The sequence below is a fragment of the Simochromis diagramma genome, unplaced genomic scaffold, assembly GCF_900408965.1.
Source record: "Simochromis diagramma unplaced genomic scaffold, fSimDia1.1 OVJJ01000205.1, whole genome shotgun sequence".
NCBI classification, from domain to species: domain Eukaryota; kingdom Metazoa; phylum Chordata; class Actinopteri; order Cichliformes; family Cichlidae; genus Simochromis; species Simochromis diagramma.
In genome coordinates, this window is record NW_024386782.1 from 2239368 (window position 1) to 2254354 (window position 14987).

At 37.4% G+C, this 14987-nt stretch overlaps 2 protein-coding genes and 1 long non-coding RNA gene across 4 annotated transcripts in view; 2 read left to right on the top strand and 1 right to left on the bottom strand.

Moving 5' to 3' along the window:
* The first annotated feature begins 914 nt into the window (after nt 1-914).
* Nucleotides 915-9424, top strand: ndufv2 (NADH:ubiquinone oxidoreductase core subunit V2). The gene is made up of 8 exons (XM_040015992.1): nt 915-1051; nt 3895-3948; nt 5934-5996; nt 6425-6541; nt 6636-6804; nt 7231-7340; nt 9057-9133; nt 9226-9424. Exons 1-8 carry the CDS (start codon nt 1010-1012, stop codon nt 9317-9319), a joined length of 726 nt encoding a protein of 241 aa, XP_039871926.1. The 5' UTR covers nt 915-1009; the 3' UTR covers nt 9320-9424.
* On the bottom strand, nt 4243-11170 carry LOC120724060. Its single transcript, XR_005693852.1, has 2 exons — nt 11074-11170; nt 4243-7507 (listed from the first exon to the last, which is right to left on the bottom strand). It is a non-coding gene; the product is annotated as an uncharacterized LOC120724060 (long non-coding RNA).
* Nucleotides 11171-11203: 33 nt separating this feature from the next.
* ankrd12 (ankyrin repeat domain 12) overlaps nt 11204-14987 on the top strand; it is a 37910-nt gene continuing 34126 nt past the window's right edge. The window contains exon 1 of one of the 2 annotated variants that reach the window (XM_040015957.1): nt 11204-11362. The gene's annotated coding sequence lies outside the window, so the exon portion shown is untranslated. The remainder of the gene's footprint in view (nt 11363-14987) is intronic. The other variant, XM_040015967.1, reaches the window with a different exon arrangement.

Consider the following 14987-nt stretch of genomic DNA (forward strand, 5'->3'; position numbering starts at 1 on the left):
ATGTGAAAAACTTAAAAGAACCAAAAACAAATACAGAAATAATAAAAATATTTTATACTCGGTAGAAAATAAGTCATAACAATTTAACCTGAGACAAATTATTATTCGCAATTATATAATGTCCGCTTCTACTTTCAGCTGCTCCCTTTAGGGGTCGCCACAGCGTTTTATCTTCTTCTCACCCTATCCCGCCTATGTCACGTCAACATTCTCCCTGTCCTGCTTCACTGCATCCACGAATCGCTCTGCTGATGCAGTGATTTCCAGTCTTGTTAATCCTGGTCACTCCCAACGAGCATCCTCAACTCTGACACCCCCAGCTCTACCTCCTGTCTTTTTGTTACAAACACCGTCTTCAAATACTGCAGGTCTCACCACAGTCTTTTTCATTCGTGCACATGTGTTCTATTCTGACTATAATTCATTTTCCCTGGAGTGCATACCTCCACTTCTCCAGGCTTTCCCACCTGCTACCAGCTCTCACTACATCAGAATATACGAAGACTCCTGACCTCTGTCTGTAAACCTGTTCATCACCACAGCAAACAAAAAGAGGCTCAGAGAGATCCCAGACGTAAATGATCCCACTAAATGTATATCAGTATTTTTACTGCAGTATGTTGTCTTTTTAATGAGCACGTTTATTAAAGTAATATTAGATATTACTTAAAAGTTTGTTGTGAAGCATTTTGTATAATTTTGTTTGACCGTTTTTACTGCGTCTTTATTTCTTGTACTCTTTAATTTAAAATATGATAACAGAATAACAATGTTCATTATATATTTGCATAATTTTGTTTTTTGAATGTAGAAGAATTTTTCGCAAACACTCAACGTTGACTGACTTTGAGCTCCAACTTGAATCTGGGATCGATTAAGCGCAGAGACGTACAGACGTCACGTCGTGCGTCAGACAGTATGAATCGAACCTGAGCGCGCTTGTGTTGATGTCGGCTACCGCTGTCCCGTTCATTTTCTAACGCACCGGGACCAAACTTCAAGCGACAAGATGTTTCTGTCTGCTGCTGTTCGCTCCGCAGTGTCGCAGGCGGTACGGTTGTGATTTTTTATGGATCTGGGGAAAGGTTTGGGTGCAATTTTCGATAACTTGGAGAAAAAAACATGCTATGACTCTTCACAAGGGCATGCAGTGGAGGCCGCTCAGCAAAATGACGTTGGGTAACACTAGCATGCTAGCTAAATTAGCTTTCTGCTGTCAAACTTTTAAAAGGCGATCGCTGGAAAAATGTGCAGCGAAAGGAAAACATAGCCGCTAGAATGGGTTTTTAGCAGGCTCGTGTACATGCAGTTGGCTTTAACTTCACCCTATATAACTGCTTGCATGGCTACTGTAAATTCACAGTATGGGAAAACACAGCAATATTAATCACTTAATATTAATCTAGCTGGAAACTTGGATCAGATAACACTGTTTGCAATTTACATAAAACAATGATTTACGTAAAAGTGCCTCAGCACAAGAAGTTGTTTTGTGTATAATAACAGCTTGCAAAAGCTTTAGATCTGTTAAATATCAATTATACTGCAAAGTTTCTACTAGTAAAGTAGTAATTCTACACATTTGTTACTGTACATGTACTTAAGCTATCTAAGGTATTCACTATGCAGAATGTCACATTTCACAGTCATACACATTACATCGTACTATCAGATCATACATTTTGATTATATAAGTATAATCACTCCAACATTGCAACTGGGGCTCATTTTAATTGTTTTATATACAGCTGTGCAGCTTAAACTTTAATAATAAGGCATAATTTGTTACAAGATGTATATTTAATATTATGGTGATGTAGAATTGTTCGCAGCTTCAGATTTCAAGAAAATTCAGTAGTACAAACGTAGTACAATTAATTTCTAAATATAGTGGACTAGAAATAGAAATCTATAGATTCGGGGTTATTTAGTTTTCATATCTTCTTTCGGACTAGTGGGAAACGTTAAAATATACACGAAGAGGTTTATTTTACACAACTTTACTCACCTTTACACTATTGTGTCATACTTTATGTAAATAAGATTTTCCAGTAACAAACATTTTAGTTTAGTTCCACTTCATCGCTTTAGAGGAAGATTTCTTAAAATAATTTTTTTCTCATACTAGAAAACAAAAATCTTGACTTTAGGCGAAAACTAGGGCTGAGCGATATATCGAGTTGTTTTTAAAAAAAAATATTGATATATTTTTATACGAGATATAAGATGTGAAAATATCGTTTATATCGATATAGTATATGTTACGTTTTAATTATACTTGTGGAGCCGCAAGTTTGCCTCTCTTTCGTCCACTTTTGTCTCTACGCAACGTTACTCTGGCTCGCCCCTCCTTCACTGAACACAATTCCTCCTCCCCCATAGCTTCACCTGCAGGCAACGACAAGATGGACACGGCAAATCTCCGTTAACGAGTTACTGCGCATCGCCCCGTGCGTGGAGCTGGACGGCGTCAACGTGTTAACGACCTAACCACGCTAACGCCATGCAAATCCTTTCATTTTCTCAAAAGTTGACAGCGCGCCTGATGTATGAATTCTGGTTGTGCTTGATGACCGCGAACCGATTTTATGTGGAACACGGCGCTAAACAATCTGTCAAAAATGTTTACGACTTTGGTAAACTACGGAGCTGTGGAGTAATACGTACTGTGCTTCAACGTAATATTACCGTACTTTGTGTGTATAAGGACCATAAATGGCACCTGTTCAGAGTCATGGTTACATTTCAAACTCCAGGCTGTCAGTCACGCAGTAGAACTTGGGAACAGAGCAGCTGTGAAATCTGTCTTTGTTATTATGCTCAGCGTCCTTTATTTTACATTTTGACTGCACAATTGTGAGCTTTTTGTTATGCACAAAAACAACATTGTTTTAGTTTATTTATGGAGCATTATTAATTAATAAATGCTCATAATTTATTTTCGAGTAATTTTTTCATGTACACCTATGCTGTATGTTAATAAAAGTGCCTGTGTGACATCTGGGAAACAGCTTTAACTAAGAACTCTCTTTCTGTTCTTACTTTATGGAATAAAAAAATATCGAGATATATATCTTATATCACCATCCAGCTAAAAAATATTGAAATTTGAATTTTGGGTCATATCGCCCAGCCCTAGCGCAAACCTTCCATTTTATTGCTGTATGTATTTTAAAGCTTTATTAATAGTATAGTTGTGTACAAATCAAGGCAGGCGCAGCAGTCACTATAAATTTGACCTTTTACATTGAGCCAGTCAGTCAACAATTACCTACAGTCTTTAGTCTTGCAATCTTTGGGTCATTGATGTGAGATTCATATTTTATTATGTCTAAGTGCATCAGTTCTGTTTAAAATATGACTTGAAGGAGTTTAATCTACAGACTAACATTTAAATAAAATAAATAAGAGGTTTAGAAAACTAACAGATGATCTTAAATCACAATGTTAATTTGACATCTGCAGTTTAACTCCTCCCAGTTCCTGGTTCATTTTAAACTTTAAACACTTCAAACTTTTTTACTCGAACACCTGTATTAACTTACCAAGGGCACACATATAATTTTAAAATGAAATTTAAATTAAATAGAAATTAAGTTAACGTTTACTTCAACATTATCCTAGTTTTACATAAAAACCTCGTGTTTTTGGTTGCACCACCTGATATTTTGGGGTTTTAGTTATCGCTGAACTAACACAACTTAAACTTGGGTCTTAGAGAATGAACTCCTGCAAGTCATGAATTGGATTCATTATTTTTAACATATGTTATGCACTCAAAAGTATTGCATGTAAGTAGCATGTTTACTGTAAGAAATGTTGGCATTTGAGATCAGTTTGAATTTAGCTCCATGACATCACTAGGTATTTTACCTGTGTTCTTCTGTTTTGTAGGCCAGGAGTCTGCATCAGTCTGCTGTACGTGCTGGAGCTGGTGGCATTTTTGTGGTGAGTGGCACTTTCCGTTCCTCAGTGCACAAAATGTGTAGAAGGTGACAGATAAAAACAGAGTACATGCGGATGCTGTACACGCTGATGCTGTACGGGCTTTTTTTATACATTGTGTGAGCTCATCATGGTGGGTTACTATAGATCAGCAGCTCATGGAAAATTTTGTAAATTACAGCAACAATTTGTAGTCATTTCTAATATTATCTATATCTATATTACTGCTAAGTTTAATTGTTACTGCTCATTGTTCAACGCAGTCAGTCTAGCTGTTACTATGTCACACTAACATTGTTTTTTTAGTTACACTGGGGCAGAAGTTCACTTACTTCTGCAATTTTTGTCTATTATTGGAAAATGAATTATTCATGTTAATACATTTTAGAAGGGTTAAGAAAAAGATTTGCTGATGGGCTTCATAAAACAGGATTAAACAGCAACACCATATCAGCTTTCTTTACTTGGTGCATGCATAAACAAATTTTCACAAGCATGGACTTTAATCACGAAACTTTTAGAAACTGTATTTATCCTCACCTTGTCTTATTTCAAAAGTGTATTCTGTCTTAGTGAGTGCTGCTCCAAAACCAGGGTTACACAGGTCACGGGAGAAGTGGGAGTCCGATTTGCATGTAACAATTGAGGCAGAACGATGGTCGGAATAATGTCAGAAATGTTTAAATGTAACCATTAATATCAGATACAGAATGACCCATTACAACATTCTCCATCAAACTTACATCACGCCACAAAAATTAAATAAATACAAACCAGAGTTTATAGAGCATTGAGGAGCGTTTGTGTTTTTGCACAAAGGTAAAGGCATTCTGGCATGAATTTTCCAACATTATGTCAAAGGTTTTAGAGCTACTCTTTCCATTAGATCCTCAAATATGTTTATTAGGGGATTTTAAAGGTTGGTACCCAATTACGAAAAAAGCCAACATAAGTTCCTGGAACTGTCTCTATGCATTGTTAGAAAGTGCATAACCATTATGTGGAAGTCCGACTTCCAACTACCTATTTTTAGATGGATCTCAGAGATATGTAGATGTGTCCCACTTGAAAACATCACCTACACGCTCAGAAACGACTATAAAACCTTTGTTAAGATTTGACAGCCTTACCTGGCCTATATGAACACTATACCAACTCCTTTATTGGACTGATAGGATCAAATGCAAAGGTTTTTAGAACTTATAAACCTACTGTCACCAGTGTCAAGTATTGTCCTTATGCTGTATTTTTCTTATCCTGATCTGTTTGGGTGGGTTTGGAGATGTGTTTTTGTCCATGCGTCACTAACTTGAAAATTTTGCAAAAAAAAAAAAAGGCTCAGCCATTAATTGAAGACACAGCTCTGCAGTATGTTTGTGCAGGATTGATCCCAGTGGTATCTGTTTTCCGAAAGACCTTAATTTATCCAGGGAGGAGCCATTACAGCCACACGAAAACATCTTGTGATAGTTTCATGCATTGGAAACTCTCCTTGGTTCCATAGTCCCCCGGTAGTAACGTTGTTTTTAACCTGTGCTTGATTTAAAAAGAATTCTTATGACACTCTTCTTTAATTAATGCATTGGTTGGCTGCTTTAAATTAAAAAACAAAAAACATTAAATTTCTTCCCTCCTCAATTTTTCTATTGCACAAAGGAGCTTTGCTGCTCACAAGGGGGCAGTGTGTGCAGAAGCAGAAATAATAGTTGTCTGTGTTGAGTCTGTTCTCTCGTTGGGTAGTAGCACCTGTTTCCCTCTGGGCTTACATGATGAACTGTTAATATTTTATCAGATACTGTTTGCAGCTCACAGATCTGTTACTCACGCATGAAAGTGGTAGCTGTTAAGGAAAAATTCAGCCTCAGTAGAAGCTTCACAAGATTTAATATATACACAGATAATTATATACCGAAGACGGTTATGTGTGTGTGTGTGTCTGTTATAAATAAAGTTTAATCTACTTTAATGTTATCCTTATTCTTTTTTAGCACAGAGATACTCCTGACAACAACCCTGACACACCTTTTGAGTTCACTGAGGAGAACAAGAAGGTGAGCCTCGCATCTGTGTTGAACAGTATTTTTTTAATGCACTGATGTGGTTTTCATTACCAGTAATAGCAGATAATTGCAGGTATTGATTTTGTGTTATTGTACAAAAGCTGGAATTTCTTTTCAGAAATACCCAAGTTGATTGGCTTAAGATGTCTCTAGCTTTATTTTGTAACTAATTTAGTAGTTATTTAATTGCCTTTCCACCTTACTACACCAGACACAATGTATTTTCCTGGTATTTTTGTAGAAAAAAAGCTCAACGATAGATGGCCTACCTACTACTGTACTGTACTCTACAATTATAGTACCGGTATCATTTAATTCATGTACATATTAGGACTATTTCACTGTATAAATTGGCCTTATTGTTAAAATAAAAATGGGAAATACAGTTATGGAAAAATATCTTTTTCTGTTCACTGTAGAGGATTGAGGCGATCACTTCAATGTACCCAGAAGGACACAAGCAAGCAGCCACCATCCCCGTGTTGGATTTGGCCCAAAGGCAACATGGATGGCTCCCTATTTCTGCCATGAACAAGGCACAGTCATATTTTTAGTGTTTTCCAGCAGAGTGATGCTCGTCAAGCTTTTCTGATGATAACGAACACATTTTATATAAATTTTGTATTTCAGGTTGCAGAGGTGCTGGAAATCCCTCCAATGAGAGTATATGAAGTAGCAACGTTCTATACGATGTTCCTACGTAAGCCTGTGGGAAAATACTTCATTCAAATCTGCACGACAACACCCTGCATGCTCTGTAACTCAGACAGCATCGTGGAGGCCATCCAAAACAAACTTGGTAAGAGTGCTTTTCCATTTTATCCTGAGAAACCAATGAAGAGATGAAAACAGATGAAAACAAACTTTTTTTTTTATTGTGTATGTTTGAGATAAACAGAGACTGAGAACAAATGTATAAATATACAGTTGCCATTGGTATTCAAACAATATCAAGCTGTAGCATCAAACAAGATTGAAATCAAGCAAGGAAACTGTCAACACACTTGAGCCTACGTTACATTTAATAGAGGACAACGTTTGTTCTTTAAGTCAGCCATAGTGAAGTTTTACTCTTCCGTTTAACTCACATATGTGGCTAACAGCTGTGGCACATCAGGCTTTAGTGCTCGAGTTAAAAATATTTGTTGTTTTAGTAAGACAATCTGTAGAGTGTCAGATGAGACTAGCTGATATGTGAAGCGTCTCTCCATTTGGTTCTCCACAGGTATCAAACTTGGGGAGACTACTCCAGACAAGATGTTCACTGTAATAGAAGTGGAATGCCTGGGTGCCTGTGTGAATGCTCCAATGGTTCAGATCAACGACAACTATTATGTGAGTGCTCGAGTCGTCTGTGCAGATGAACGTTTTAACTAAATTAACCAAATTAGATTAAAGCTCAAACGAGTTTCACAAAGAATGTGTACAGAGCACCGTTTCTGGAGTTCTCCTCTCATGTGGAAAACAGTGCAGGTGTGACACAGCCTGCAACATGGAAGACTCTAAAGGAAATTAAGAGCAGGGAGAAAAAAATAGAGAAATAATCAGCTATAACACGAGTGTTTTCTTATTCGTTATATTAGTTTGGAAAAATATCAACTTCTTGAACCAAGTGTGATGTCAAAATTTTTCTTTTTGGATTCTTTTGTGGTTAACCATGTGAAAATAATTCTACCATGGGACATTTAGTTATTGCAAGCCGAGCTTAAGTGAATTACCCAATTAAAGATGACTGTGAAGGAGGAATTCTCCGCAACACCTCAGCTTGCTGAGGTATCATCATTAACAAGAAAAGGCACGATGTGTTAATACCAAGAGTACCTTGTGCTGAGATTGGCATTTTCTTATGTGAATAATTAACACTCAAGCCATACACACAGCCTTTGGAGATTAGATTAATTCAGTCATCAATTACACATTTAGTTTTACTCAGGATGACACAGTTTGCAAATAAGAGCTTGAACTTGTGTCGGGTTGTTCAGGGGCTTCTAAATATGAAGGTAGAAGCAGCTTTGGAGCAGCACACAGGCAGTATTAATTAAGCAGACCACCTCATTCAGTCTTTGTACTTAAGAACATTGTGAGATTTGAAAAAAATGCCATTATGGTTTTGGGCAAGTCTATATCATTCATTTTTAACACTATGGTTCAGCTCTGCAATATCATAAAGTAGCTGTACTGTAAATAAAATAAAATAATTAATTAAAAAAAAGCACATTTTGACACTTGTATCCTCTTTAGCACGACTTGGAAAAAAAGCTAAATCTGTCAGAGCTGGTTTTGAACTTTACTGACAGTTAAAGTCATTATTATTGGCTATAGTTATTAGTGGCCATAAAAAATAATTGATTGGAAAACTGGGGATGCGCTGATCATGAAACTCTGGCCCGATACTGATGTTTAAAATAAGCTGAAGACGGTATATGTACTTTTTTTTTCCTGTTTATCATTTTTCTGTTGTTGTTTACTTCCTCTTCTTGGTTTCCTCTTGCAGCCAAACCAAAAAAAAATCTTCATTATAAAAATCCTTTCCTGTTTTAAAGTCGATTAGCTGTCTGTTATGCTGTATACTTTATAGTCAGGGAAAACTGATATGATACAAGAGATACATATCAGCCACTGATGCCTATAAATATCACTGCAGATGTCAGTATTCTTGTTTTAGTGAACAAGGCTGATATTGGCTCATATTGGTAGGCTCATAGATCTTACTATTGATAAATTGGTGCTGCCCTGCATGTCCTAAAGATCAACAATAAGATATTTTGAAAGTTGGGAAAAGTTGCTGTTGGGTGAAATACAGTCACTGACTGACATGGTCAATCTGACATTGATGTAGTATTTATCCATTTATTCAATTTAGAATAAATCATCATAATTTCCTTTGAATTACAAAGATAGTATTTAAAGTATTCCCCTGTCTTTAGAATATAATAGATCTTCTTACAGATTGGAGGATGTGAAAATCAAAACATGGACCATCAGATGACCAAAAGCTAAGCTGCTCTCAAATTCAAATTCAAATTTTATTTGTCTCATCCCTTATTCTAGGAGGACCTTACACCAAAGGATATCGAGGATATTATTGATGAGCTTAAGGCAGGCAGAGTCCCTCCACCAGGACCCAGGTACGTGCACAATTTGCATAATAGATTCTTATATAATTTTAAAGTCATATGTGAACTGATTGTAGATGAAGACGTTTGTTCTTTTTCTATAGGAGTGGCCGATTCTCCTGTGAGCCTGCAGGCGGACTGACTTCCCTGACAGAGCCTCCTAAAGGACCAGGATTCGGTGTAAGATCGGACCTGTAGACATTTCTCTGGGCCACTCTCTGCTTGCTACAAAGGCAAGCTGTCAGTGAAACTGTTATGGTTAAGTCAGATATATTGTGTAAATAAATTGTTCCTGTACATGTTCTCAAGGTGTCAGTGTCTCACTTACATGGATTCCAACAAGGAAAACAAAACTGGAAACATGAAATGCAGGATTTGTAGCAGTTGTTATATTTCTAAATACTTCTAAGCAAAGCTGGCTAAAGGACTGGAATAGTAAAGCTTAATACGTCAATGTAAGCCTAAAGCTAAATATTTTTGTGCATATTGTGATACTACATAAATAGTATGTATTTCTACCTCAGTAAGTTATGTGACAGTTTCCACTGTCATTGCCACTTCAGTGATGGCCACCTATGGAAACCTTATGAAGGGTTTTTACTTAAGTATGAATCACATCCTTTGTACACTCAAATTCATTCAAATATGACATCTCAAAATTACAGCATAGCACATGCACAATAAGATGCATATTCCTACCATGTATGCCCCTATGGAAAAATCATGTAATTAAAAGCTCACAGTACAAGCTAAAGCTATTAGATGTTTGTTGAAGTACTACACATGCTAAAACAAAAAGTATAAAACCTTTTTAATTAACATTAGCTCTACAAAATTCATTTTTGGTCCTTAATATTTTGTTCTGAATTTTACTGGATGTAAATATATTTTAGTGGACCAATTTTAGATGTCTTTCAATTACTGTGGATCAGTGACATTTAAATTGTTTATTCATAAAGAAAACCTTTGGTAAACAGTAAATACCACCAGATATGCTGCTACGCATGGTGTAACAAATTATGATTAAATTGTAAAGTTATTTTACTACATGTTACCTCTATTTAGTTCATTTCAAATGTGGTTTATTGACATTGTTTCATTATATTTGGTTCTGGACATACATTTAAGACATTAATAGAGACTACCTGATGGTTCTGACAGGAATAATATAAAAATTCTTTCATCTAGTACATCTCCAATTAATATACTCCAAACTAGACTGTGGGTAGTATCATTGTGACTGACTTTATTAACAAAAGGACCACATATTGACCTTAAGATTCCGCCTGCTTAAACACCTTTAAAGTTGATTCATTCAAGACATTACATGATAAACACAGCCCCCTTAGCCTTGAACAGCACCCCGCTTCCTACAACTGGTCCTGTCGTTTCATTTTCATCCCATCCCGAGGCCGTTTTCATGTCTAGCCGGTACCCCTCCCCCACTTTCCTCGTACCAATACGCTTTCAACCCAGCTCTTCTCTGCAACATATAACATTATGCACGGTGACGCATGCGCAATGCATGCAACATGATGCAAATGTCACTGCGCAACCAATTCTAAGCTGGCTCATACACTGAATTGGCGGGCTAATAGGTCGACTTAACCAGATCGGCTAATTACTGAAACTGCGGCCTGAAGTCCGCAGCCATGCTCACGACAAAGAAGGAAAACGCCATTCCTCTGTTAACCTCAGCCGTGATCTTCGAGAAAGTTCCCACTGACCGCAGCACAGCAGCGGAAAAGATGACGTCAAGTGCCCATTCCTGTTCTCTCTCTCCCTCTCTCTCCCTCCTTTCGGTTCAAATACACACGCTCAAAAGCCACTTTGAGGTGCTACACACGCCGCTAACGTACAACATGTCTCAGCAAAAAGCGTATTCTTAAAATTAAAGATGCGAATTTACTCACGGCTTCGGTTAAATGAAAGTTAAACCGTTTGACACATACCCATCTACAGTCTATCCAGCAGACGCAGACCTTATAAGCTCGGTGGTGCTCTGGTGGTCACATGATTTCTCCCTACCAATGAAAATGACGCTTGCATGTTTTGCTAGGTTTTTCTCCGAGAGGACGAGCGACGAACGGCTTGGATGTTTTCAAAACCAGCGATGAACGTCACACAGCCGTAGGCTACGGTTAACGTCCAGTATTTAGGAAATTAACTGTTAATATTGCGCAATAGTCACATATAGCGGAACCTGAATGAGTCGGTGGGAACGTGTAACCCCTTTTAAAGGTAAGCGCAAAACGAGGTTTCTTGTTTGACTGCCTCGGATCAGGATGGGTAAAAAAATCCTAGCAATCTGGCTAAGTTGTACTGCAAGCTGGCTAACGTTAAGCTAACTTGACGTAAACTGCGTGCGAAAATGGGAATGTTATGTGTTTGCGTGGGCTTGGTATAGTTGTGCGCCACGTGCGTTACACACATTGAGGACTTATTCTACGCTAACTGAAATTTCCACCCCAGTAACTGCCTTTAGTAGCTCGGTGCTTTCAAAGCGAGGATACAGAGCGCTGATAGGAAAATGTCGGGGCGAAGCAGAGCGAGCTGGGTTAGCTTCAGACAGCCAGACAGCCAACGGGGCTGTGTAGGTCTGGGAACAAGCTCGCTAGCTAGCTTAGATTAAGCGCTGGGGAGGGGGATCGTTGTGAGGGCAGTAAAGGAGCTGCAGTGGGCTTTTGTCTCGGGCTGTGCTGTGCTCCCTGTGTTGACTGTTGCTGTTTAATCGCGAAACGTGAACTTGAATTTGCCTTGTCCTGGCCAAGCACTAGCATTAGACAACATATTTACTCGCAAGACGAATTTCACCGCCAGATTAATCAACTAACACCACAGCTCGTGTTTATTATCTATGTCCAAGTTGCGAATTTTAGCGCTCAACAACATTACTTTTTGATTATTGGAAGCACGAGCGGCATTAACGTTGGTGGGTGGTGGTTTCTGCAATGATCGAGCCAACGCCACTTCGTTTATTTACAACCAGCGTAGTTTGGCGGGACAGTAGCAGTCAATATGCTGTAAAATGTAGTTACGATTTGTAAATTCTCTCAAGGAACTAGCATAGCTATGAGAAATCCGGAGCTTGCGCCTCCCAGGCAGTGACTGTGACATCTTGGGGGTGTGTTGCCTGATACAAAAGCTGCCTGTCTTTACATGGCTATCTGTGCAGCAACCCGTCTGAATCAACCAAAACGTCAACCTGAAATTGAACATACGTTAAGTTAAAGAGTTTTATTGGATTGCAGCACGTCTACACTGTTAAATGAAGCTTTAATTTTTTTTTAGAATCAGTCCGAAATTGGTCCTAGTGGCAGTATTTTTAAGTGACATCTGTCTCATACAAAATACTGTGTATTCGTCTTATACTATTATATTGAATGCAGTATGTAGACAGTGTAATAGTCATATTGTAATGGTGTTTAATTAATCTGTTTTTCATACAGTTAAAAAAAACAACAGTATTAAATGTAAAATATATTTTTTATGTCTTTGTTAAGGAACAGCACGTGTAAATACAGTTAACTGGCCATTTTAAAATAATTGTTTCATTTTCAATATTACAAGAAATGTTCATTTTGGGATCATGAAGAAGAATGCTATTTAGCACCACAATTCAAACATGAAAACGTGTCATAATCAGAGATTAACTAATCAAGCAGCTGCTTAAAGGTTACATCAAAAATAAAACCATAAGAAACCAACTGTCAGAAACACATACTCTTATTGTCTCTTTTGGGGGGCTTATTTTAATTTTGGAGACATGAATATTGACTTGAATACTGCTAGTGTTCTAGAAACCTCCATTAGAATTTGAGAGTTACTAAAATAAAGCATTAATTGTTACAATTCAACTGTTGTGCTGACAATTGATTGTAGCATCAGCTTGTGTCTGTGGCCCTTTAGATAACCAAATCTTACAGGAATGTATGAAAAATACTCTTAAAACTGGGTGATCTGTTTGTCATTTCAGTTAAAGTTATATTTAGTAATTTCACTCTTTAGCTGACCTTAAACCAGGAACTGATTAATTAAACTGAATGTGTTAAGATTATAGAAGGTTGTGTAACAGCAAGCATACTTCCAGTTCGCCATGGCACATCATAATTGACCTTACTACTAAGGAACAGCACTTAAATACCTTAAATGGTTAGTCCTCAATGATGAGTAAATTCTTGCGCAATTGTAATTACAATTCCTTTAGAATAAATCTTGTTAAATCATTTTTTTAAACTTAACCTTAACCTCAGCTGCAATTTAGATAAATCACCAGGACCATGCTGCAATTATTTGCTTATTAACAATGTATTAAGGAGCAAGTTAGGATGTAGTAATAATGATACTTTTTCATATTAATGTTTTGTTAAATGTAGTCCACTGTTAATCTGCTATTCCTTTAGATACATTTTATATAGACAGAACAGTAAATAAAAATGTTATTCATAGACTTAAATTGGCAGTAGCTGATTTTTATCAATAGAACATATCACTCTCATATTAGGGAACATGATTCTTCAGGCATTAAAGTGCTGTCTTCTCCCTTGATTGATTGATTGGTCACTGCTGTTTTGGACTCAATTGTACGTGGTGGGATTAGTAGGCTTTTCATTAGTGTGCTTGTGTCACCTCGAACTTTTGTTTTTTAAATACTCTTTTACTTTCTGTAATGAGTTTGTATTAACATCTCTCTCACTGGCAACTGAGTATCATGTGATGATGATTTGCCTGAGGATGAATGAGACCTCCCACGGCACTAAAGGTTATGACAATACGAGTAGGACACATAATTGACACTGCAGTATATTACCAAGCTCTTTCTTGCAGTGCGTCATGGGTGCCTTTTTTGTGGTGCCATTGAAGAGAAGATGTTTCTTTTTGTTTGAAAGGGTTTTCTTTGTTCACTTCAGTCTTCTGGTAGTTTAGTAGCTGACACTGATGAAGCAAATTAAATGATGGTGTCCAATAATAAATGTCAGTTTTAAGTAACAAAAAGGCACCTGGCTTTTGTTTATCGTTTTGTTCATTGCAAACAACATTTATTTAGTTGTATTACTTAATTGGTGATTTTAAAAATGCATAGCCTCAGTGTAACGGTGTGATTCTCTACAAAAGATTAGGTTCTTTGGGGCGTATAGGTTTAAGGGTATATTAGGGCTCTCCAGTTAATCAGAATTTACATTCAATCTAATGATTTAAAATTAGATTAAACAATTAAGGCAATTCCTTCTTTTATCACATCTGTGCACTCATTTGCCCTGTGTTATAAATCCATGGCACCTTTTCCTTTGCTGCGTGTGTATCAGATTCATGCTCCTCTGTTAAAGTTAAGACACAACCTAATGTGCACATCGCCATTGACACAGTCAGCACAAGCACTGGCATGTGCTACATCCTAAGCTCTACATAAATTCCCAGCAGAAGCATAAAGTCAGTGTTCTGTCCTTCTATTAACCTCCAGACGTACTCCTTGACATGCTGTACCAGATTTAGATCATCTTTTGGTCAGCACTAATATTAAAACAATTTTAATTGTCTGAAAACACTTTGGTTTTAACAAGTAGAGAAAGGAGAATTCAATTTGAAAAAAGCTGCTTTCATCTGCTCCCTTATTCACGAGGAATCGCTACAGTGGGTAACTCCAGATGTTGAATTTGGATGAATCTCTTTTTGTGCTGGTTGCCCTTCATGACACAACCCCACAGGGATTTGTGTTTCTTCACAGCACTGAACCGGGGATCTCAGGCTTCTTAGGTGAATGTGTAAAGCACTACTGTGGAGCCACTGGAAAGGAGCATCAAATGCCATTCCCGGCTTTTGTACTGGCAATCTGTGCTTGATGCTTTTGTCTGTGATCTCAATGTGA

Coding starts and splice junctions, on each gene's coding strand:
- ndufv2 (XM_040015992.1), top strand. CDS start 1,010: ATGTTTCTGTCTGCTGCTGTTCGCTCCGCAGTGTCGCAGGCG. Junction 1,052..3,894: donor GCTCCGCAGTGTCGCAGGCG/GTACGGTTGTGA, acceptor TCTGTTTTGTAG/GCCAGGAGTCTGCATCAGTC. Junction 9,134..9,225: donor GTCCCTCCACCAGGACCCAG/GTACGTGCACAA, acceptor CTTTTTCTATAG/GAGTGGCCGATTCTCCTGTG.